At 40.8% G+C, this 25764-nt stretch overlaps 1 protein-coding gene across 1 annotated transcript in view; it reads right to left on the bottom strand.

The window, feature by feature from the left end:
• Positions 1-1348: 1348 nt before the first annotated feature.
• Positions 1349-25764, bottom strand: part of NYAP2 (neuronal tyrosine-phosphorylated phosphoinositide-3-kinase adaptor 2) — a gene marked incomplete at its 3' end in the record, with an annotated part of 121262 nt that continues 96846 nt past the window's right edge. Inside the window, exons 5-6 of the mRNA XM_084212457.1 lie at positions 23296-23399; positions 1349-1576 (exon numbers count right to left, since the gene is read on the bottom strand). Of these exons, the coding sequence (XP_084068583.1) occupies positions 1349-1576; positions 23296-23399 (332 nt within the window). The remainder of the gene's footprint in view (positions 1577-23295; positions 23400-25764) is intronic.

Below are 25764 nucleotides of genomic sequence, written 5' to 3'. Positions count from 1 at the left end.
ACCGCAGTACAATTTTCCCTCATCCTCAACAGATCCTTTTGGAAGATATTTCACCGCACAGATTTCACCCTCATAATCAGTATAAGCCATCCCTTTCTCCCGTTAAAACCAGGAGGTCATAATTCTTTGGTCATGACATAATATTCTGTTAAAATGGATGTAATATAATACAGGATTGCAAGCCAATTCCAGAAGCAGCCAGGAAGAAGAAACGGCATAGCCGGGAGAACGTATTACGTGGGCTTCTGCTTCAAAACGGCATGAAATCAAGAGGGATTTCCCAACAGCCTTTCAAGGGGTCTGAAATCCAGCCCACAGAAACAACACGAGGAAATCTGACACAGCATAAGTAAGGATGTGCCGCTGGATTTAAAAATAATAAACATGTAAACATATTTTGTCGCCTTTATTTTCTGGACCGTTGGTAAATGTGGATGGGGACGGCGGCTGCCGTGGCGCTGCCTCACCCCGCTGAGCCGCCGGCTTTCTCTGCCAAGGGCTGCACAATGCTTAGTCACAGTGAACCATGGTCTCTGCTAATCAATGGAACGTCTTCAGGGAAGAGATTCTGTCGCAGGCCGTGCTGCAGAAAATTTAGTTCCTTGGCCAAATCATTTTAGTGAATGGTTCATATAAAACCAAGGATAACTAATCTGGTTCCCATTATGGGAAAACAGATGCAGAACAATTAATATTTTAAATGCAACTTGGGCACCCGCACTGAGCACTTGTACTTTCAGTGCTTGCAGGTTTGCTGTTTCCCACCAGAACTCTCTCCTTTGTCCATCCCACCCCCCTAGCTAAGGACATCTAACAAGTACGACTCTAGTTATCCTCTACAGCCCTAGCACCGAGTTGTTTTGTACATTGTCCTCTCCAACAACACGTACAACCACATGCTTTTGTACAGAGGCCACATCTAGGCAGGTCAGAGAAATAAAATGGTGGCGGCGGGGGTGAACAGTAGAATAGAACATAGAAAATAGGTAATAAAACAGTATAACAGCAACATTATATAGTAAAATTCTCCATAAATTTTTGAATTTATATATATATATTTATATATTTTAACAGTGTATTAGTTTGGGTGTTTTCAATATATTGGTGAAATATTTACATTTTGATATCTTCTGGATCCAAAAAAATCCTGGATAAATATGTATGCCTTAATCCAGTCGGAAACTTAAATCTCTCTCTTGATTGACAGGTGAGCACTGTACTGGTGTGTTTTTTCCTAGGAAGTTCACCACCTGCAGATAAGTCTTAGATTAGAGCCTTTGCCTTTTAAAGAAAGCAGGCTACCTGTGCTTGGTGCCACGCAGTGGAGAGGGCATCCTCCACAGGCCTGTCAAATTGCAGTGTCCCAGAAAACAGTTTGTTGTTTGGAATAAGGAGGAGGGCTGTATTTCTTGGTCCCAGCATTCTTTTTCCAGCTTGGCAAAATAGGCATGCTGTCCTGTTTGCAGAGTCCTTTCTCTGATTTCTGTCGAGCTTTGATCTCTTTGCAGAGGCAGCGCTTTTTTTCAATCATGTCCAGCATCGTATGGTCCCCTTGCAACCACTGCATGCATGTCACCTATTGGGGGAGGTGGATGGAGGAAGAAAAAAAAAAGAGGGAAAAAACATACAAATAATTGCCTTGGTCATAGATTAAATATGGCTTTTCTTTGCAAAGTTAGCTTAGTCCTATTTGAAACACTCTAATTTTATGAATAAAAATCTCTATGCTGACAAAAGAAACAGAGCTAGTCTTTAATTCTAACTATTTCTTTAAGAAAAGAAAAGGTAAGAGAAGATCCCAGGTTTAACTTCTCCACAGCACTAAAATCTAAAAAAGATAAATGGTTTTGGCAATCTAGCACTGGTTGGATTTTAAATGGTACAATAGATCTTAAAAAGGCACATGGATCTTAACAACATCCTTAAGTTGTGGAAATAAAAAATTCTACACACTGAAACCCATGTTTTATATTGCTTTCCAAATCCAATCTGTCACATTAAAAGCAGGGTGTTAACATTTCTGAGTATCAAGCTAAATATAACTGTTAAATTTTGTTAAAAGGATTTAATGAACTCCATGCAAATTATATGGATTAACCTATCCTACTCTGTGATATTTCATTAACTGGAAGGCACAAGAGTTAAGAAACTCCATGTTTTCATGCATGTGGAATACTGGAGAACGTGATCCTGATCCAAAAGGGGAGGTTAGCATATGTTTAGCTGTAAGTACATGTCACAGCCCCTTGGAAGCTGAGAATGTGACTTCATTTGAGTTCAGTGGGGAGTTCACAATTGAAAATGCGTCTTCAGAGGCTTTAGACTGGAACAGAAATCACTAATAGTAAATTCTTCTGAAAGGGCTCATTGGTTTTGGACATCACTGTGTACCTGCAGCTCAGAAAAGTTCCTCTGAGCACTTACTTTGCAAATGTGATGTCTTGAATGTCCCCACATTTTTTCCCCAAGAGTTAAGGATTTGTGTGTAAGTAAATGCACATGGTAGATTCACAGGGGCTGTCTGGGTACATCTCTGCTCTTGTCATGAAAATGAACATGTACAGCAATACTTTGGCAGAATTTGAGGTTTATGAAGAAAATGTATCTTTATTATTAAGGGTATTTGAATACACTTAATAACGCATATGCCTTGCATTCACAAATCTTAGAATGCCAAGCATGGGCATACACCAAGACCCTAAACTGGGGCTTGATTTGCCTAGAATCCCCTACAGAATCCCCTATAGATCCAGCTTCTTTGGATCTCAGTAGTTTTTGTGTTCAGTTTGAAGCCTATTTAGCATTTATTGACAATAGATTAAGCAAATGTTCCGATTCATAGCAAAAAACAAAGCAAAAGGAATAAATTTAAGAAAGCCTACCAGAAAAAGTAATAAAAAATTATGTGCTCAAACAGAAAAATATTAGAATACAGAAATGTCAATATTTTTTGTAAAAAAAATGGGGGCAAAAGAGGATAAAAGACTTTTATCACAGAACCATGCTTACCTTATACACTAGATAGTACTGTGAGTAAAAAAAGTTTAAACCATAATATGGATTTTTGCCCTTTAATGTACTTATGAATTTTGAATTACACTGGTAATTTATCTGCAAGGTGTCCTCCTGAATGGCTGAGCCATTTTCTCAGGAATTCTGCTGTGCCTGCTCTTTTAATTGAATACTTGTCTTTCATTTCAGGAGCGGTCTAATGTTTACTGTGGTGCACGTGGGCATGAGGCACAGCATCTGCCATGGCCAAGAGACTTTCTCTCTTTAGGTGACCAGGCTTGGTCCAAAACTCCCTGTCTGAAATGGAGATGCTCCCCTCCCACCCCTTGGCTCCACTCCACAGATCTTTGCAGAGGCTCTGCCTGACCCAGATTTCGTGCCACTCTGCTCACCAGTGGTGGGTCAGTACTTACACAGCAGTGTCTTCAGTTTGGCTGGGTCCTCCTCCGTGGGGAAGGACAGGGACACAGTCTGCACACAATTCATTACACAAATATTCACCAGCACAGCGGCTTCTGCGCCAGGCTTGACGACAACAGCGCTTGAGCATGGATTTCCTCTCGTAGGCACCAGGAAATTCCTTCTCTTTTATAGCCCGTCACGTCACAGGCAGAGCGTGTGCCAGTGCCAACCCCACAGCACACATGTGCTCCAGCCACCAAGTGTCACCAAGCAGCGCCCGTGAGAGCCCCGTGACAGTGTCACACCCACGCCACCCCCGCTCACCGCCGTGCCACACACAGTGCCGTGCCAACACCGTGCCTCGTGGGACTGAGCTCCTGCACTCAAGGAGGTGCTCAAGGGGACAGAAGCAGCACTTTGACATGCTGAGCTCTAAAATGCAACTTCCCAAAGATAGAAATGGAGTTGTAGAAAGTATCAGTTACACAGACACTCTGCCACCCCCTGCAAAACAGTGCCTAAAATATACCCAAGAGTAGGCAGCTCCAAAATCCTTTTTTCATACTGGCCATTGTATTTTGCTATGGTTTGTGAATCATTTGCTGTGAAGAATTTGAATTTTCCCACTTTCCCAGAGGCAGCTTTTCAAGTCTGCTTGGGATTTTTTTAATGCTATTTTTGTTTGATGGCTAAGTCAGCATCTTAGGTATACTGTCCACTTGGCACCATCCTCCCCTGGAACTGCACTGACTAATGGTGTGTGCAGGGGAAACATGTAGAACTGGGATGGGCAAAGTCATTTGCTAAAATACACCAAGTGGACATATACAATGTTGAAAGGCCTGGGGGAAGAAAAAGCTTTAATATTAAAATAAGCCTAAATACGAAAGGTTTTTTTTTTTTAATAGTTTTGCCCAGTTGTTTAGTGTTTAAGTGCAACAAAATAAAAATATTAGGAACAAAGTTTCATGGCCACTGGAAGCTGCGGAACAGACCTGAGAGGAAATCCCCACTGCAAATCAATGAACTACAGAAATGACAAATAACCATGTTGGTGATATGAAATCCCAGTGTGTTAAGTAAATTTTCAGTGTTTCCTAGACAAATAACAGGCACTGAGGCTCACAGGCCAGGACTCAACCCAGCTGTTAATCACAGTGAAAACCCTTGATGACTTCAGTAGGGCTACTAAGGTGTTTAAAGCCAATGTGTTTAACACTGCAGTCTTAGGCTTAATCCTCCTGGTGACTGAACTGATGGCACTCACACGTAGTTCTAGCACTAATTTTTCTCACCTCCTCCCTCCTTTCTGGCTTTAGCCTGCTCCTCTGGCCATGCACCAGGCTGTTAATAGCCCTGCTACATCATAACAAGGAATTTGTTCAGTGTGAGAGACACAAAAAATAATGATGTTACAACCTGATTTATGGAAAAAAGTAGAGCATTCAAAATATTTTACAGCTATACAGCTCTCCTGGGAAAGATCCCTGCGTGCTTGAGGAATGGTGCACATACTGCAGCATGTCAGAGCTTGGCTGCACATGTGGATGTACACAGACAGGCACAAAATGCACCAGCACTGGAGGTAACAGCCAGCAAGACAGAGCACAGGAGAGGAAAACTTGGTTCTGACCAAAGAGTCTTGGCCCAAAGCCTGTTCTTACTGAAGAGGGAAGAAAGAGCTGGAAACAGAAGTTAGGATTGCAAAGAGGGACCTCCTGGAGATTTCAGGATGTGTATCAGGAACTACGTCCCATAATATCCTTTTGATTACAAAATTTGCTGATTGCACATCCATTTTTTTTTCACAGAATTTTTACTCATTAGATTATTCAAGGTGTAAGACACCTTTTATAAATTTTTTATTTTAAATCAGAAAGAGCAAGAGAGTGAAGAAAAACACCAGGCAAAGGCCCAGAAATTTGGACATTCACCAAGAAGGTGTTGGAGGTAGGTTCAATTCCTTGCTCCTACGCAGGCCGTAAAAGCTGTGTGATGACTGGATGTGTAGGAAGCATACAGGAATATAGGGTGGTTGGATAAATTCTCTCACCTGCATGTGACTGAGTGCAAGAGTAAACCAGGATGTCTGACAAGTTCTTGGTAAACACACTCATCCTTAGATTAGTCATCAGTCTCTAGTTTTCCTTCAAAAATCTTCTCCAAAGCAAATGCTTGTACCAAACTTGAACATCAATAACAAAAAGTAAGAAACTCCTTCCACTATACAAAACTGAGCTTTTCCATACAGTTTTAATCACCAACTTTGCTATCTTTAGAAGAAACAAGTCTAAGGTTGCCTTACCTTACTTTTACTATTTTCTCTCAGTTTTCTGCTTTTTTCTATTTCCAAAACATTGGAAGTAAATGTTATTAAGATCTTTTATGTACTCTTGGGTTCTGTGTTGGTAGTGCCATGGAACAAGAAGTAATAAACCCATCTTCAACTAAGATAAAACAACTTTACCCATCCTCAAAACAATGCAAAATTAAAATCCTTCAAAGTAAAAAAAGATCCCTTCTGGTGGGTGTTTTAATGCTTTATGAAGGTCAAAGAAACAAGCTAGACAAAGTAGTTCCTTTCTCTGCAAAGTGAAAACGGTACATTTTTGTGTCTGCCTACATTAGCAGTAGGCCTGATCTATCTCATTGGTTTGAAATTTCATATTATCCCAGAAAGATAATTAGCAGTCCCATTGGTTTCCAAATACAAGTATTACTTCAATGAGATTGCCCTGAGCTAGACCACAGAGCTGTCTTGGAGCAGAGGTTTGATGGGCAGAATGTGTCCAGTTCAACCACTCTTAGAGGCCAGGACTAGAAGCCAGAGGTCAGTACATGTCATAACTCTCTGCCACATCAGAATTTACTGGGAAAAGCACATAATCCCAGGGAAAACTCAGAGCAGGTTTTGGGGAACAGACAGTGACTCACACTGCCAGGAAGCCCCTGGTGTCACAGAGGACTCTTTCTGTTTCCTATTGCCCAGACCTGAGCACCTCCACCCCTGACTGCTGGACACTGCTGGCCCTCGCTGTGTTGTGAGACACTGCACCATCACTTCCACTTAAGTGCTCAACACATGGGTGTTTGCAGCAAGAAAGAGAAATGTAAATGAACATGGTTCTTTCTTTGTTGGTAACCAAGCAGGATAGTTTGGTTTGGCAGAGAGAGTCATAGTTACAAATAGAAAAAGAAAAAAATATTATCCAATGATACAATTAAGCAACTAGTGATAGACACAGCTTTACACACAGGTTAGCTGTTTTCACCAGGTATAGAAAATATAATATCTTGTATTTTTTTATGGATGAATATCCACACTATGAGGTGAGACTCTTGGGCCCTTCAAGAACTGGACAATTGCTATAAGGGGCACCAGGCAAAATGCATCAGGACAGGCCCCAAGCAGGGCTGTGCAAGTTCCTGAGCACATGAATGACACAGAAAAAAGACATTGTGATACCTGTAAGGTACATACAAACCAAATGATCCCATGTAGCATAGCCTTTCCAAATGAAAAACATGATAGCTGTGAAAAGAAAAATCCATGAACAGAACCAAAAGTATAGAGTGAAATATTCTCAGCACCAGGCCTGGGACTCTCTTAGCTGTGAAAAATTTTACTTATTCATGTGTTACATAAACAGCTACATAAATACATGGATGGATAATGCTCTCTCTCAGTAAGAAGACAATTTGTGCTACATAAGCCCCCCACATATCCCCTTGTCTCGAGCCAAGCCCTAGGTAACTTTAGCCCTGAACACTGGGCAGGCAGGAGACAAGAGGAGGTGCCAGGAGCAACTCTGCTCCTTCAAAGTCAGGCCTCTGGGGTGAAGTGTGGTAGGAGGATAAAGCCATGCTAATTCCCAGTGCTAAGAGGTGTTTCAGGAATCCTGTCATTGAAGGTGATTATAATTTTTCATGAGTGCCTGTGAATATATGTGCTGCTAAAAATGCCACGTGGGAGAAGAAGTACCTGAAATATTGTACACAGGTCTATCAACAGTCACTATGTTTGAAAATGTTGACAATTTTCATTCATTTTAAAGGAGCCCTTTCTAATATTTGATGTGACCACACGATCGTGCTCTGGACACATATGTGAGCAGGGTGTTCTTTTATAGTATATGAATTTTTAATGACCTAAAAAATATCTTCCACTATAGTTTACATGAGAGCTTTAGACAACAGCATATACCCTTTCTGTTTCATGACATCCTGGCTGTTAAATTCTTTGCTTGCCTTGTTTTAATGCTGTTGGCTTATTTCATGTGAAATTAGAAGCTCTGGGCAATAGGAGACCCCATGATTCTGTTGTGTTTTCATAATTTTTTCCTAGTAGTGTAGGTTCCCACTTCTTGTGCTGAAATTACATGGGTTATGGGCCTCAGGAAGATGCTGTTTGCCTCTGGTCCTCTTAAGCATCTCCCTTTCCTGCTGGATGAGAAGAGGGGCTGACTCTTGAAGAATGGGGAAAAACTACATTACACATCATGGCTGTTGTGTAAAAACATCCTTTTCTTTGTCAGAACTGCATAACATAGATAAAATAAAAGCCCAATAGCTGAAGTGAGGCTATCGCAAAGTGATCTTAAGCTAACAAAAAATACAATGAAATAAAAAAAGGCAGCAGGAGAAGTCTCCTGGATCTGTAAGCAAAGTGGTCTCTAACAGTGCAATCTGTGTGCAGTGCTACACATCATTCAGCAGAGCCAAGCATGCTGGTTTGTTTTGGCAGGCTGCAGAAAATGAAGAAGAAAGGCTTTCTGAAAGCCACTTACCATCCTCTGGGAGGAAAAGGTACTCCCTCCCTCATGCCTGCTCTCAGACAGGAGTTTCCAAACTCTGCCACTGAAACTCTTGACGGCACTTTCTCTGGTGCAGATGGCTCCCAGCCCTCTGGCCGGGTAAGGCAATTCCAGTGGAAGGTGTGAAATCCCACTCCTAGAAGGCAGTCCTGTGCCCCGGGGCAAGCGCTGGAGGGCTATGTTAAGCGGCAACAGTGACTTCGCTATCTGATACTCGGCTTGACGTGCAGGTCCTCTTAGCACATGTTCACAAAAGGGGAGTTGTCCAAGGCAGGAAGGAGTTCAGCCAGAATCGGGTTTCAGAAAATCTGAGCAGAGAGATCCTCACCCGTTTGAAGCCGACAGGAATTTACTGTCTGACCTCATGGGTCCAAGAATTTGACTATAGTTTGCTTAAACAAACAGTAAAAATAACCTCAATAAAAACGATTTTAAAATACTTCAGAAGAGCACTAGGAAAATTATGTAGGACAAGATTTCCCTTGCTAACTGTGAGCTATAACCATTGCATTGCTGTTGAATGTTACTTCCAATGCCTGCAAAAGTCCATAAGTCAGGATGGAACTACAAGCTGAATTTGCAGTCAATCCCTTGTCTCTGAGAGAGGCATTCTGGAGGAATATTGCCATGAAAGACAGCATAATTTGGCCCAGGATAGTTACTTGTTCATACAGCTCAGTACTGCTAACTCATTCTCCTGTTACTGTCAAATTCAAAACAACAGTTGATTATTAATACAAGGTGAATAAAAGTGACAGTCTGTTCAGGAACACGCAGGATGTGCAAGGTGAGCTGTGAAAGCAGACACTCTCCATGCAGTTTGGAGTGCCTAGGAAGGCTCCCTGGGGACAGTGGACAGCAGAACTGCAAATTCCTCCCTAGGAGTGCCTTAAGTGTTTTCTAGAAGCTTTCCTCTGATGCCAGCAGCCACATTAGAAGGATCCTGTGCATTTACATGGTAGCATCACAAGCACAAGTATGCACACAAGGTGTTAATCACTACACAATCTGCCCTTTCTGACTTCTTACAAATTCTTCTTTCCAAGGGACACAAGATCAATCTTTATTTTCCCTCTAGGAACATGGGAAAGAATTTCCCCATCACATTAGTTTTTATTTCAACAAAATGTGTACGAGTGAACACTTTGTAATCTTACCCTGTATATATTTAACATTAAAAGCATTCACTGGCACCTGCTATTTCAACCTATGAAACAGCATATGCAACACATTTTAGGAGTCTTATAACATTTGTATTGCTGTGTTTAAGGTTTTGATTTACATTATTCCAAATTTCTAAACTCCTGGAAATATGATTTATTTCAAATCATACTACTACAAAAAAAAATGAAAACAAGAGTCCCTGAAAAAACTGTAAACCTGAGTCCCTGCAAAAACTGCGCTATCACTCAATGTGATACATGATGCAGTACTGTAAAAAAACTCTGGGCACCTTTTTTCAAACTTACAAGTCACTGAAAGACTTTACTACATAGTGTTGTGTTCTATGGCCCGACTAATCCACCACTTCAAAAGTGACAAGATTATTTGGAATTCCAGGAACTCCCAAAGATTCAAGCTTATGAGCAATTAATACTGATCCTAAAATTAAATTAACAAACTATTAGTAAGCCTTCAGCACCTCTGGTTCCAGACCTCCAGTTTCATGATTCATTGCTTTCAATTACTAAATGTCACAGTTATTTTACTCAGAGCCAGCCCTGAACATACTCCTATCCCTCAAGTTTTCCAGTAGCCCTTAGATTTATCAGCTCTTATTGCTGAGGCTACTAGTAAAGCAAATTTTACGTGACAAATTCCGTGTTCTGATTTCCATTTTCATACTGGCAGTCCAGTCTAGCTATAGATCTTTCTGACCCTGCATTATTATCTCATTTGGAAACATAATCTTTTCATCTAAGCTCTTTTTTTTTAACACCAAACAACTGCCCAAAATGTACTGACACTCTGTAAATGCTTTCAAAAGAAGAGCCTGTAAATTAACTAATATTTGGGATACTGTGGAAAGTCATCTCATGCATCTCAGTGGATCACCACAAAGTGCATTCCTATTGAGATCACTCATTAAAATCAAAACTTCTTCTATGCCTTTGCTAAGGAATAAGTGCAGAACTCAAGCAACCCACCATTACACTTCCTGTCATTCAAAATATTGTACTGTTTGTATGGAGGGAAAAATGTTCAGGAAAACATGACTAAAAACCAACACCGAATGTTCAAAGATGATCATACTCTTCTAGGTGGTCACAACTTCCTTTTAAAAATGCGTAAAAACATTATTAAAAGACAGATATCTTCATTAATCATTTATTTCTAACTCTAATTTGAAGTGCAGCTAAACAGTTGCTAAAGTTTTAAACCATACCGAGAGTTTCTGAAGAACACAAAGATGTAAGAGCCTGCTTCAGTATGAGATACCACATCTGATGCTACCTCACAGCAACCTCATGCAGTTTGATTTATATCAGGAATGGCTAAACTATACAGTAGCCAAATCTAATATAGGCAGGATTTCCTAGCACAGAGAATGGCTGAGATAAAGCAAGAGAGTCAGCCTGGTATCTGTGTGCTTTAGAAAATGGGATTCATTGGGTTCAGAGATTCCCTGTACCTTGTTTCTGTTTTCTGTTTAAAAGGAATCTCTGAAGGGATGGTGCTGGCTGACAGAGTGTGTGAATCAGCACTAACACAATAAACCAGAGAGCAGCAGCTCCTCAACCATGAAGTGACCTGGCAAACTCAGCTTAGCATATGCCAGCAGCATGGCTGTGCTCAAATTCAGATCTCTAGAGCAGGAAGGAAATTTGAATATCCAGCTTAAAAGGAATGGCTAATGACAGTGCAGGACAAAGACAACATTGAGCTTCTTGTTAACCTATGGACACTATAATCTGTAATATAAGCAAACTCAAACAGTAAAAAAAGTGCTGCTTTTCTCTGATGGTGTTTTAAAGTTTGGTGCCAAGAACCATGATCTGACCAATGTTAATTTTGAAAGTGCATATTGCTGTTGTCTTTTTTCATTTTTATTTTTTGCTATTGTGAATTATACAACTGTGATCAGAAACACCAGATAGCAAATGTGCTTTTCCAGACTATAAAAAAAGAGAAGGGCCAAGAGAATCCAAGAGTCCACTAACTGCCACTGACTTGTAAAGGCTTAAGATCCGGCCACTGGCCCATAAACTCCTGTCTCAATCAGTGGAATATGTCCTTTCTCCTATATTTTGTTGAGGGAAAGCATTCCTTGGACATTCTAATTACAGCTTAGGAGTAAAAGGGGAATTTGCTGTTGATGCATGTGATGTCAGAATTTAACCCTGTAACTTTGAATTAAAAATGAAAAGGATTTCCTATTATACAATTTTAGTTGGGGTGAAGGGTCTTCCTTACAGTGTATCCATCACCCTACAAGGTCCTCAGTATTTCCTGCATAAAGATCCATTTTCTGAGATTGTTCTGAGTAGCTGCTGCCAGGCTGCTGCAGCAACTTATTGCAAATTGAGACTAGTCCAGCTGGACAAGCTAGTACAATGACAAAATTAACTGTAAAGGGAGAAAAGTTATCACTCATAGGTCTCATAGAGAAACACAGTTGATTATCATTTCAGCTTCAATTCAACAGATAACCTAAACACATGCTCAACGGGAAAACATGTATCAGTCATCCTCCTGACTAACAGAAATATTTTGCTATTTAAGATAAGCCACTGCTTTGCTGCCTCAAGGCGAGATAACTGAGCCTACATACAGTTGTGTGGTGATTCATTTTACAAAGGGCTAATAAATGATAGCTAGCTGTTTTAATAAATGCTTAATCAATTGGCAATTACATGTTACTGTGAACTGCAAGGGGTAAGAGGTCTGAAAAATAGTCTGCCATGCTCCCATAAAATCCACTTATAAGGTTGGGTATTTTTATCCATTCCTAATGCTCACCTGAACTTTCTTTCCAACCTGAGGCCATTCTATATTCAGTATCTATTTATGTAAGGTGTTATGCATGTGAGTTACCCCTAGACTGACAGCAATTCCCTCATGTGAATAGAGCTGGGATCTGCAACACAAGAGTCCAGCTGGTTTAGGGCATTTCTAAACCTTGGAGCACTTGATCTGCATAAGATACAGACAGCCAAAACTACACAGACTGAGCTGTTTCCAAATATTTTTCACCTACAGAAAACTGTCAGGAGAAACACCAATACATTTCCCATTTTGGATCTGAGAAACTGGAAACCTTAAAAATTAGTAAAAAGAATAATCTTTTAAAGTTCTCATTTAAAATACATGATGTTTTTATTTTCATTGTTTTAACAAGACAAAATGAGAATAAAAGTAGGTTATCAAAAGTGGGTGCTGGCATTCATACTTTTTTTTTTTAATTGACATACACATAATGTATATGAATAGCCACACATTTCTAGTGAAAGACTATGAACAAACACACGTACATATACAGAGATAGAGAAACATCCTATACATACATCCATGAGTGAATATACATATTTATGTGCATACAGTATACAGACGAGATACTATACAGGTACAGTCAGTGCAATATCCTGTATAAGGCTACACAAACACCGAGAGAGGCTGGTGGGGTGGTGACAGCCATGAGAACAAAGCCTGGATGGTTGTGACTCAACACACACGGTGGGGACAGCCTGGCTGCTGGGGGGTGTTCCACGCGTCAGGCACACGCAGTTCCAACAGAAACATGGTACAATACACTCAGCTCAGAAAGGAGGACAAGTGGGAGTGTGTGGAGGAAACTGAAATGCGTATGAGCGGACAAATAAGGTTGTTCTACCTAGGATACAGAATGGTTGGTTCATTTACAGAGAATGCCTATATATAAACCCATGCTTTCATGAATTCATGCCATTTTTTATTTCTATCTTTTCCTTTAAGAATATTACAAAATTCTTGCCCTGAGTTAAACATAAATACACACGGAAAAGGGGGTGGGGAAAAAGGAAATTGCATGCTTCTGGGTTTTTTTAAAATAAAATTTTAACCAAGGCACAATGTCTTCAAGAGTGGTTGCAAGACCATTTGAAATAAACTTAGCAAGTGCTATTGTTCTGGGACTGTGGCAAAACTAATTGTTCGCATACAAAAGTCTCAGAACAAGTTTTGAAGTGAATTTACAAGTTTTAGAAGAGAACAAGTAAATTTATTACATATGCCTTAAAGAGAGATTCCCTGAAGAGGAAGGAATGCTACCAATGCTACCAAATTAAATTATTTTAAAGGCAACTTATTGACGTTTGGACTGAAATTATTTCACACAATCTACATGATATATTTGTTTAGCATTGGCTGTTACCTGTTTTTAGTAGAACCATGTACAGTGCTGTAAGAGCAGCTAAAAATGAGATGAAGAACTTCCAGATAATTTTCAGTTTCTGCATTAGGCAGTACACGCAGTGGTCTCACTGATTCAGCAAGCTGCAAGAATCACAGCTCAGGCACAGCTGATCAATGGAGGCATGAGACTTTCAAGGCTGTATCTCTCTCTGTCATTAACCTGCATGAGTGTCTCACTGGAAATATTAGTTACTAGTTCCTGTGGATCCCACTCTGTACACCCATGCTCAAATCTGACTCTCAAAAGAAAGGGTGCAGAGGCCATTCTTGGCTGTTGGCCCCACATTCAAGCACTAAGACTCCAGAGACACAGAGTTGGCATCAACTCCCAGGTGTTCTGGAGGGTACCTTAAATTCCAGGGAACAACCACCTTCGTTGTGCTGCATTGGCTGCAACATCTGTCCCCATAAATCTCTCTGTTGAGTTGACTGTTTTTCAAAGTGTTGAAACACACCATCTCACCTCTATCAAAACCAGGCACAACATAGCAACCCCCTGAAACCTCTGACCACACAGGTGAGATCTCGTGTCTGTCCTGTGCCTGTTCAAGAAACTATAACTCCCAATCTGAGAAACAACTAGGTAAGGATAGTAAAAAAGTATTGAGCATGAAAGTGAAAACCTCATAAATGCTGTTATTTCATCCTCTGTCAGACTATCATTGCATTTGAAAGGTTTCAACAATTTCTGTCACGGAGCTCACCTCCTTCTGTTTTCAGGCTTACAAAGTTCATGTAGGAATAAGATATCAGGGTAAAGGAATGGAATACTCTTTCTTCTCCTCTCTTCCATCCCACCTGAAATAGTGGCAGCCATGCAGGCACTCCAGGGCTAGGCAGGATGACAGACTCGAGGTGTGGTTCTCAGACCAGTGACTCTGTTCCCACACCTGACACCCTCTTACTGTGGGGTTACTTTTTCTACAGCTGACCTGCTTTCACCCATTACTTCCTCCCCCTGACACACTTATTTTATGCCTAAACCCCATGCTATGACCCTTATGGAGAAGGACAGTCACCAAAGCCACGTTGGGCTTTAGCACCTCTGGTGACAGCAGTGCACGCTCAGATCCACCTGTGCCTGCTGTCCCCTCAGCCGTGGCACTGAGGCTGCTCCACAGTGTGGGGCCACACTTAAACCAGAGTCCTGGCAAAGCAACGCACTGGCCTGCTCCTGCTGCATGACCAACCCAGCTGAGGGAGGAAGAAAAGATGCTGGGACAGCAGTAGCAGGCTAGCCTGCCAGCAAAAGGCAGCTTGGACACATTTGCTTCTCGTGCCAATCAGTCAGGTGTGCCTTGGAGGTGGGGGATAATGGATGTGACAATTCCATCTACTTCAAGGTTTGCAGTTTATTTTCATGTTTTAAAAAATGTATTTTACTTTTTAAATAAGAGCTCTCTATTTGCAATTTGCGTATTTAGAAACCGTTTGCACTGCTCTGGACCCATGCACTGATTAGGTAAGGTCAGATTCAAGCTGAAACTCAACACAACGCAATGTGGAGCCTTCCCCAAAGCATTAACATTCTTGTTGTTGCTCTCATCCAAAATGTTGACAGCATATTTTGCTGGACTATCGACAGCAGAATTTTGTTTTCATGCGTGCAAGAGATGTGTCTTTGCGGGAAAAACCCAGAGCTGTGGAAAGTAATCCAACCGCTCCCTCTCGTGGGCACAGGGTTCTGCTGCACTTTAGAAAGGCACAAATCGCATAAATCAAAAATCCGACAGATTCTTACCGTGCAAAGTCCCCAGAGGGCTGTGTGACACTGCAGGACACAGTTCATGCCTCATGCCCTGGCACTCCTTTCAAGGTGGCAGCAGTCAGGGTGACAGATCCCTCACTCTCATGAACATTCTGTCTGAACAAGAAAGTAATGTCCTACGGCTCTGGATTCAGGCTTCTAAATACTCCCAGGACACACACACTGGTCAAATCCAGACATCATCTCAAGGTAAAATTGGCCCCTGTCCCATCAGTGAAGTGCCTGTGCCACAGGCTTCTTTTGTTGTGGGTTCTTCCATGCCTGTCCATCCTCCCAGGTAGGAGCCAGAGGATTTCCTTTCCCCCTGCCATTTGCAAAGCCAGCGTTCACAAGATTTAGTCTACACATACATTCCTTTTTCTTTGCTGACACTGAAGTTTTCTCCATGACAGGGCCATTTGAGAGAGAGGCATAATTTTTAAAGTGTTCTGAGTAAAATATACCTAGTTTTCCACTTTTAGACATTCAAATGCATTTAATTGTATCAGTGACACATAAATGATGTAAAATCACTGTCACAGACACAGCAGATTGCACCCCAAATAGTTTTTTTGCACTTTCTAATTTCACAAGAACCAAACCTTAAGCAATTCCTTAATTGAGAGTCATACCCTTACCAATATACTTCCATCTGCAACCTCTTACTTTCTCATCTATTACACTGAACTTATGAATCCTTGGGGCAGGAGCAGCCTTTGTTCCATGCATATTGTCTACCAACAAATAACTGTGACTCTTGGACACCACCACAGTCAATACTGTGGTAGATCCTAGTGGCCAACATTAAGCAGGTTTTGTATCCAGTGACAATCCCAAGCCTTAATAAATGTGATGGCTAAACATAAGGAGTAATTAAGTTCCTTTTAGTGAATATCTTCTCAGTCAAAAATAGAAGCTACCATTCAAAGTAATAAATAGTGTATAGAAAGTCCAGACCAAAGCCCCATGGGGCTCTGATTACAGAGCAAGCAGCATGGGACTGTTCCCACACTGTGGACACATTTTTTTGGATGAAGGAAAAGATCAAGTATCAAAAAGGAGCAACCATAACCTTGGCTCCAGGAGCACAGAGACAGACATCTCTGAGGCATTGCACTGGCTCAAGAGGAACACTTGGCATGCACACACAGGGGGAGGAAAAGCGTTGCCACTGTCCCATGAATTGTTTAGTATGTTTTGCTATTCTATGTCCAAAATACACAACAGACCTTCAGAACTTTTGAAAATTAGAGGAGAAAGAGGACAGAGAAAATTCTAAGAGTGGCAATTAGCACAGTAGTTAGAAAGTCCCTTTGAACAGAAATCTGGGACTGCATGACCCCCGAGATCTTTAACGGGGATAATTTTTCCCTTTGGTCCAGAGGGCAAGGATGACAGAAGTTGATTCTTTCTTTGCAAATCCTGTGCATGATAAAAGCCAAAACAACAGAATCACTAGAGTCTGATGCTAGTTCTGGGTTGAGATTCATCAAGGAGTGCATGTAGCACAGACTGACAGTACTGAGTGCTGACATGGGTCCATGCTGTGTAACACACACAAATTCTCTTGCTAGCACAATTTACTTTTTTACTAACATTTCCCTAGTAATCAAACTGGATGAAGGACTACTTCAGTCCACAGAGTTCTCCATCTACCTGCAATGGCTGCATTTCTTTCATATTATGGAAGCTAAAAGAAAGACTGCTGTGGTCAGATACGGAACAGCGGATCTTGATTTATAGGTGCTCATTTCTCAGCAGCAGAATTCATCAACTGCAGAATCAGGAACCCAGCTCTGCTACTGTGCCCCACAACTGCAGGCTGTTTGCTGACTCTTTGAACTCTTGTGCACTACTGCTGGGAAAAAAATGGCAACTTTAAGCTGAGAATAATAGAAGAGCACAGATGCTTTGTTTATGCTCACAGAGTATTCACTTTCAGATGCACATTTGCCAACTAAAGCATGATAATGTCAATTCATTGGGGAAGTACTGTGTCTAGGTGCAATTGTTACCATTATGGCTATAATTATTCAAAAATAATTATAGCCATAATGGTAACAATTTGCATTCCCAGCATTCACTAATTACAGGGTGACCACAATGTTTACAAGGCACACAAAGACTGTAATATGTTTTGTATTCACAACTAAAGCTAGAGATATTACAAGCTGGGCTTGTGATTTTTAACTGACCCAATACAGAGGAAACCTAGGCATGAGACAAATATGGAGCTGTGCTGCTGAAGAGTACTCAGTACTTGTCAAAATTTAATTCCAAAGTATTAGTTTAAAGTTTCAGGAGCCAACCTGTATCTAAAATTCTTGTCTATCAAAGACACATTCTCATACAAACAATTGATGCATTCCCTTCATTTGGTGCAAGACAATGGTCAAGTCCACTCTTGGGAGTCCTTTCCCCTCTGCCATATTATATTCATACAAATCATAAAATAAGTGAGAGCTGTCCTGAATTCTGGGGGGTAATGGTTAGTTTGTCCATCTTGTGCCTTCTGCCATGTTTATCAATGTGGTCATGTGGGGAAAGTAAAATGCTGCCTCAGCTTGCAGAGAACTCAGGCAGATACCAGGCAAGTAGAGAACTGAGCTGCAAGTTTTCTAAAATCAGCCACAAAAAGTTTCAGTGTTCATGCTGATATAGTTTCTAGCTTTTTCTTCATTCCTTCAATGCACGTTGAGACTCCTTAATTCACAGCTGTTGATGTATTTTCATTCCCCTCTCTGAGTTATTCCTTCTAATCTCAGCATGGCTTCTGAATTTTACTTTGATCATCTCTGTAAAGTTTCATCTTCTTTCCTTGCTTAAATTGGAGCTAGATATCACTGCCTGGTCCCCCACAAAAATACACTAAACCTTAAGAGGCATACAAACCCTCAGAATTAAGATAACATACCTTGAGGAGGCAACAGGAATGGACAGTGCTGCCTGGCCACTGACAAGCAAGAAACTAACAGGCAGCATGAAGAGAGGCTGCACATTTGCAGATAAGGAACACACTTTCGTGGAAATCTATCTGAAAATAGGTTCTGCTTTGCAGGAAAGCTGAAATATGAAACTCTAGCTATTAGTAGTTTTGTTTTTAAAGAGTGTGGTTTTCTTCAGACCACCTATCTTAAAAGCATGCACTGCTGTGCTGCTATGCAGCCTAGTGTGTGGGATTTTCCAATCACTGTCTACAAACTAATGAAAACAAATCTCACTTTGCAAAGTTCATTAGCAGAAAAAAAAAACCCCAAGGTGTTTATATGAGCTCTTTTTTTCTTAAAATGGGAATCAGTGGGATTTTTCTGTGCTGAAGACTGTTTCAGAGAGGCATGGCAGTGATACAGAGAGGATTTTATGTGCACGATGTTCTGCTCTCCAGCAGAGGGACTTCCAGAGTCTGCCTGAAACGTTTTCTTCTTTTGTGGCAGACATGCTCAGTGCTCACCTAGCCTGTGTGCCACAGGGATATCTGAGCTCATCGATGGAATGGAATCCTTTGTTACCCGTGGTGAAGATGTGCAGAACGATAGGATGGCAGGGAAGCATCATTGCACAGCAGTGATACCTGTGACTCCAAATCCTGCTTGCTTTACACAGGTGAACAGCTTTGTTCACTGTGGCTATCCTGTGGCAGAACTGAGCATTCTCCACTGCAGGGTGAAACCTTTGACCATGCCTGCTACAGAAATCTCAGGTGCCAGCACAGAGGTTCCATCAAAATGGGTGAGGCATTACTTACTGGGCAACTGTGGACCCTGCTTATTGTACTTCATAAACCCCTCAAAATGGTTAAATTCTGCTGTTCTCTGTCCACTCAGATGGTTACAAAAGACAGTTACTTGCCTTCATTTCCACATAAAGGCCAAACACAGATAAACTTTTACTATATCTAATGTTATTCACACACTTCTCTAAGATATAACTTGCTTTGCTCTCTACATTTCTCCTTTCCCTGTAACTTTCTGTGAACAATTTCATACCTTTATAGAATGAGAATCACTTAGGCTGAAAAATGCCTTTAACCCAGCCCTACTAAAAAGCCCTACTAAACCATGTCCCCAGGTGCCACATCTACGTGTCTTTTCAATATCTCCAAGGATGGTAGAATGGACTCTTCTACTTCCCAGGGCAGCCTGTTGCTTGACAGCTCTTTCTGTGAAGAATTTTTTTCTAATATAGACAGATGGTATCCTACTGTGTGTAAGTGTTTAAGCAGGTCACTGACCATTACCCCGTGGAGCCTTCATTCTGCTCCCTGTGTCCATCTTCCAGCTCAGGGGGTGGTACCTGGAGAACAGCTGGTCCTGCTATTGAACACTGAGGCAAAGAAGGCATTAAGTACCTCAGCTTTTTCCTCATCTTTTGTCATTATGTTCTCTCTGCCATCCAAAAAGAGGATGGAGATTCTCCTTAGACTTCCTTTGGCTGCTAATGTATCTATAGAAACATTTTTTATTGTCTCTTATGACAGTAGACCGATTAAGTGCTAGTCAGGATTTGGCTCCTCTAATTTTCTCCCTCCATAAACTCATGACACCCTTGTTCTCCTGAGTTGCCTGTCCCTTCTTCCAACTTTCATAAACTCTCTCTTTTCCCGAGTCCCAGCAAAAACTCTGTCCAGACAGTCTGGTCCTCTTCCCTGCTGGTTTATCTTTTGGCACTTGAGGATGGCCTGCTTCAGCATGTTTAACATTTCCTTCTTCCCTTTCTTTACAAGACAATACATCCTATCTAGAATACTTCTCACTACTTATACCTGTCTCTGTAGGATATTTTTATTTAGATATGCATTTAGGAAATACAGCTATGAGGCACTTTTGTTGCTCAAAAATATTCTATGCTCCTGCCATTATTACCGTTCCAAGCCCCCCACCTGACTTCCTCTGCGACTTCCTTAATTTTTTAAACTTTGTCCTGTCACAATCAATAACTTCAGTTCCAGGATAAGCTTATGTTTATCCTTCAGTTTGAGATAATTCATGACTTCACCCAAGGTTGCTTTGTGCAACCAACATTTTCCAAATGCCCTCACCATTTCCCAGAACTAAGGACAGAAGGCAGGCTCTCAATCTGGCTCAGCATTTCAGTAAATGCTGGCTGCCCCTACACTACAGAATTTTTAGTGTTCTCCTTCAGAGACCACCCATATAATTAATCTCTGCTCATAAGACATTTCTTCTTATTTTTAGGTGGTGCCTCTACTGTTTCCCATCAATATACCATAGATATATTCTGTGGATACTGAATGATTAATCCTCACCATTTCTACATCAATAGCCAAACAAGAAATAAGAAAAAGAGGGGAGTTAAATGACAATAATTACATAATGACCTAATATATGATTAGAATTATAATATAGGTTTCCTTAGATCAGATCTATTTTTAATTACTAAGGATAGTCACCACTTTGAACAATTGTATTTAAAATGATGGGTTTTGAGAACTCACTTGCAACTTTGTTTTTTTTTTTTTAATTTTAAATTAAGCATTTTGAAAACCACAAGTCTGGGATCCATGAAGATTTGATAAAACCCATTATCTGTCCTTTCCCAGATCTTATATTCCTGTTTGAATGTTAGCTGTGCCCATCTGATCAACAAAGTGGGGAATAACATGGTACATCTCCTTAATCTTTTGGAAAGTCTAATTTGCTCATTATGATACTGTTAAGGAAAGCAGTATCAATGCAATCAATAGCCACAGCACATAAAAATAGATACCCTGTATGCCACAACCCAGCAGATTGAGAATGGGCTAACAGCCCAGCTGTTGGAAACACATCTCACCCATCAACCATTATTTGCACATTAAGATAGACTAGGTGTTGAAAGAACAATCAATGTTTGTATCTGCCACGGAGATATGTCATTCCTCTGAAATCAGGCTAAATCCATACCTTTAAAAGTTATGCTATCATAGTAAATGGCAACATAATAGATGGACAGTAAGAGATTGTCAGCTGAAGGGAAGACTTAAGGAGAGAAAGCTTGTACTGGTTTTTCTTGTTTTTCATGAAGTCATGACCATACCATACATTATTCAATTAACAAGATCACCTTCCTACAGTCACTTGAAAATTCCTCTTATCATCTTTGTTCCTTTCTTCTGTATGAATTGAGGTGGATTTTTCCCTCCACAGTTTCAATGAACCCTGGCTGCAGCTTCTAAGAGGCTCATTATCTCTTCTATCACATCAGCTTCTGCTTTCAAGGCTTATTGTTTAGTTCTTAGTATAAACTGACAGGCTAAAATCCCTTCAAAACACCCAAGGTGCCTTTGCCACTGAGTAAACAGCAAAGCATCAGGAGTGCTGTAAAACCCATTTAATCAAAAATATATACTACATGAACACTGGGACACTGAAAACCTTTGGAAGTACAATTACCCTAATTTCTTCCTTAGATGAAGGAACACTTGATGTGTTATTTAAATGGGCCATCATTTTGAATCTCCATTATAGATATGATTTGCTTATGTAAAATATGCTTTAGAAGTGTTCAGGGTTCTCTCAGTCTTCATGTCTGGCAGCACTCAGAAGAAATACAATCATATCAGTTCACACAGGTTACAGAGCTGTAACCTGTACAGACTTGGCTATCCAAATATAACCTTCCTAACAAATTGCTGGCTGTCTGGAGTGAGTAAATCAACCTTACTCTTGTGGTCTTTGCTTTGGTCGAGACATTATTGGAGCAACTCACTAAGATACAAACACAGTTATGTGATTATTGCAAAGCAGTCCTCAGGGAGATTTCCACTCAAACCTCAGTGACGTTCAATAGTATTTTGGGGACTAACCCTCTGAAAGCCAGACAAAAATTCTCCGTCAAAATAAGGGTGCCTGTGTGTGCATTCACATATGCAAGTGCACCTAAATCCATCTGTGCTCCTGTCTCCTAGTGCACACACACCCCACATGTACACACCAGTGATGCAGTGCCACAGTGCTTTGACAGAAGCCATTCACATGATGTTTAAGCAAAACCTCTTCTTTCAATTGCTACTCTCAGCTAGTTCTGTCAAACTAATAATACAGGTCTGTGCAACAAAATGTTACAATATCAGTATTAGCATATAAAATAAAGGTAAGTATAGGTTTCCCATGTCTTTATTTCTTTTCCATTTTCTCTCTACTGGAGAAATTTGCCAAACCCAAACACATTCATTTTTTCCTATGTGGCAGTTTTGTTTCTGCCAATGACAAAAAAATTATCTCTATTTAAGATAAAAGGAGATGTTGCTCCTTTGATTTGGTTTTTTTTTTTTGATTCCTAACAATATACAATAAATATAACTACAGTGGACTATTTAATAGTCCTGTAAGCATTACATGGTCTATAGCTGAAGAGATTCTAGCTGCCTCAACTAAACAAAATCACTTGCTGTAAGAGCAGTTTTCAGGACAGTGATAAATCACAGTGTAATACAATCATGCATTAAGCTCCAACCAGATGTGAGACTGGCACAAATATTAAAGTACAACTGGGCAGAAGTCAAGTATGTACAAGTCATTGACAACATTGGTGTAAGTGCTCTAGACAAGACATTTAAAAGAAATTTACATAAAAACATAGATTAAATTTATCAAAGTTTGATAAATTTTAAGACAGTAAAAAAGTACAGAAAGCATGAAAAAATAAAAAACCCAGCCAGTTCATACTGTACAGTTTTACTACATTTATATTACAGAATGAAGACAGAAAAAGATACAAGGAATTAAGAGCAAAGAAAATTCTGCTGGCTGCGGCCAGTGGAATTTCATTGCCGATGAGAGACGCGCACACACAGATGCACGCACACGCACAGAAAATAAAGACATAAAGCAAAAGAACAATTTACTGTAACAAATGAAAGACAGAGAGGTGGGGACATTTGGCATGTTGCAGCACATGGAGTCATTCCCGATTGGCTAACGATGGTACCTGGCTCGGCTGGAGCTCGCCGGGCTGCCTGAGCGGCGCCACCGACGGAGGAGGCACTCCTGACGTGGACGCGGAGCGACCCAGACGGCAACTCGACTTAGACTCTGAAAGGGAGAGGGAGAAACACCTGTGAGCAGGAGCAGGGCACTGCTGCAGCAAGCTGAAACACTGTGGATCCAGGATTCCCTTGAAATGGAGACTCCAGCCTCAGTAATGAGTTAAAGTCTTGGACATACGGCTGAATCATGAGCAGAAGTTGAGATCAGAAGAGGGATTCAGGCAGGACTCATGCCATGTCCTGGCCTCTTTGCTCTGGCATCTCTGAAGGACAGAGCATAAAACAGCAGTCAGGAATACAAAAGAAGCATTCTTGTTTTCCCACTCCCCTGCTCCCCAGCACCTTTCCTACTCCTCATGTAATACAGCAGTGATTAAGGGAGCTAGAGAGGCTTCTGGTTTCACTTCTCCATCCCAGAGCTGAGGGACATGACAGCCCAAAGACTGACTGTGCTGAAGGAAAGCATGAAATGCCAGAAAATAAAGGAGATATGTAAAAGTGATGAGGATGCTGTCACACTTGGGGATTTGGAATGACACCAAAAAAACTTGGGAATCTCATGTCAGTAGCAATGAATTGAGAGATATAAAGTAGGATGAGGAGACAAATCAAAACATCAGCAGTGGCAAAGTCAGCTGCCCAGAATCAAGATGATAACAGAAGCAATGTTTGCCTTGAGAGAAAGCTCCATTTCAGAGAAGAACTTCACAAAAATGACAGTTATTTGATTTTCCTCCTGCTGCTTTATATGGAGTAATTTCTGAGAAGTTCCCCATTGATTTCCAGCACAGGTTACTATTGTACACACTGACACGAGGTGACCATGCAGTTCAGGAGGCCTGGATGAAACTATTTATATCTAAGCCATGCTGACACCCAGGTACTACCCCAATGTTCAGCTGGTCTGGAGGAAACTTTCTTTTCCTGAAAAGGATCTGCCTTTTTCTGCCCAAGAAATTTTTTTGTCCTTACATTTCCTTTATATGGCTGAGGAAGCACCTCTCAGCCTATGACTCTACTCAGATCAATATGCTCATTCTCCTCATGTTTCATATACCCTCTTCCCAACCCTGCACCTGCTTTTTGTATTTAGTGGGCAAGCACTGAACACTTCTGGACTTACCAGACAGATTTGGTACAATAGCACAGTCTCACTTTTCACATTGACAGTGCTCCTTTACCATGAATAACAAGTAATTACAACTCCAAGCTTCATTACAATTTAAAAAAATTTTGAGTTATTTTACAAAGGTTTGAAGAATTCCTCCTGTTCAATTCCATGTTGTCAAGAAGAAAGGAAGGGCCTATGTCTGGTGCAGTTGTGGTTTAGCAAGTTTGTCTCTGAAGCACATCTTTTGCCTGTGTCTGTCTGAAATTTATTTTTTTGTGCCTCATTTATACAGCTGCTTTGTCTGTGTTTGTTTTACACTGATTTCTCTATTTCTTGCGTGGATCTCCAATATCACTGCTGGCCACTGGTTGGGCCACAGCTTGAAAGGAAGAAGATTCCTATTGCCAGCATGACCTTAAAATCACTTGGCACACCTTGGAAACTTGAGGACAACTGGCACAATACTCCACATACCAGCAACATGCTGAAATGGATTCTTCCACTCTCGCTGATGCTTTCTCATTGTCACCTTCAAAGCTTATTTTCTTCAGATATTTCAGAATTCAATAGGGTGTGGAGAAGAGCTATCCACTTATGCTGGAGCACTTAGACCAATGAAAGCATCTGTATGGGTGAATATTCATCAACTAAATATTAATAGGTTAGTTAACATCCAGCTGGCTGAGCAGCAAAAATATTTATGCTGCTTGCGGAATGCATTATTCAATTCACTCTCTCCCAGTCAGTCTGTAAACACGCCACGAGCCAACGCAGCCACAGGCACACAGAAAGGAGCAGACTGGCCTCCTCCATAACCTTGCTTTTGTACACAGTCTGCTGGCTTGCTCTTTTTGGACTTGGGCAGTTACTCTGAAGGTTGATTAGGTTTGTTTTTGTTCTGATTTCACACTGCCTGCGTGCCAGATTTCTGACTGTTCCTTTCAGTAATATAGATATAATAATGGATCTCATTATTATATCTCATCTCTCATCTCCTGGAATTCTGCTGGGGTTTCAGAAAGGACAAGAATTGGGGTTTATTTTCAGTTGTTTTTCTGTACTGCTAAGTAAAGATTCTGTTTCTGCTGTGACAAGCAGAATCAGACACTCAGCACATAAAAAACTCCAAGACACTGTCTGACTATGCTTCTGAATTATTTTCTTTGCTTTAGGAAAGCAGAAAGAAGTGTCATAATTTCCAATTTGGATCTATGAGCAACAGCAAGAGATTACCATTTCCTTGCCAAAGAGGCTCCTTTCATCTGGCATCAAAGAAATAAAACCTATCACACGCAGATGA

This window comes from Fringilla coelebs (genome assembly GCF_963513975.1).
Source record: "Fringilla coelebs genome assembly, chromosome: 10".
Taxonomy (NCBI): Eukaryota; Metazoa; Chordata; class Aves; order Passeriformes; family Fringillidae; genus Fringilla; species Fringilla coelebs.
This window is presented reverse-complemented; position numbering and strand designations above follow the sequence as displayed.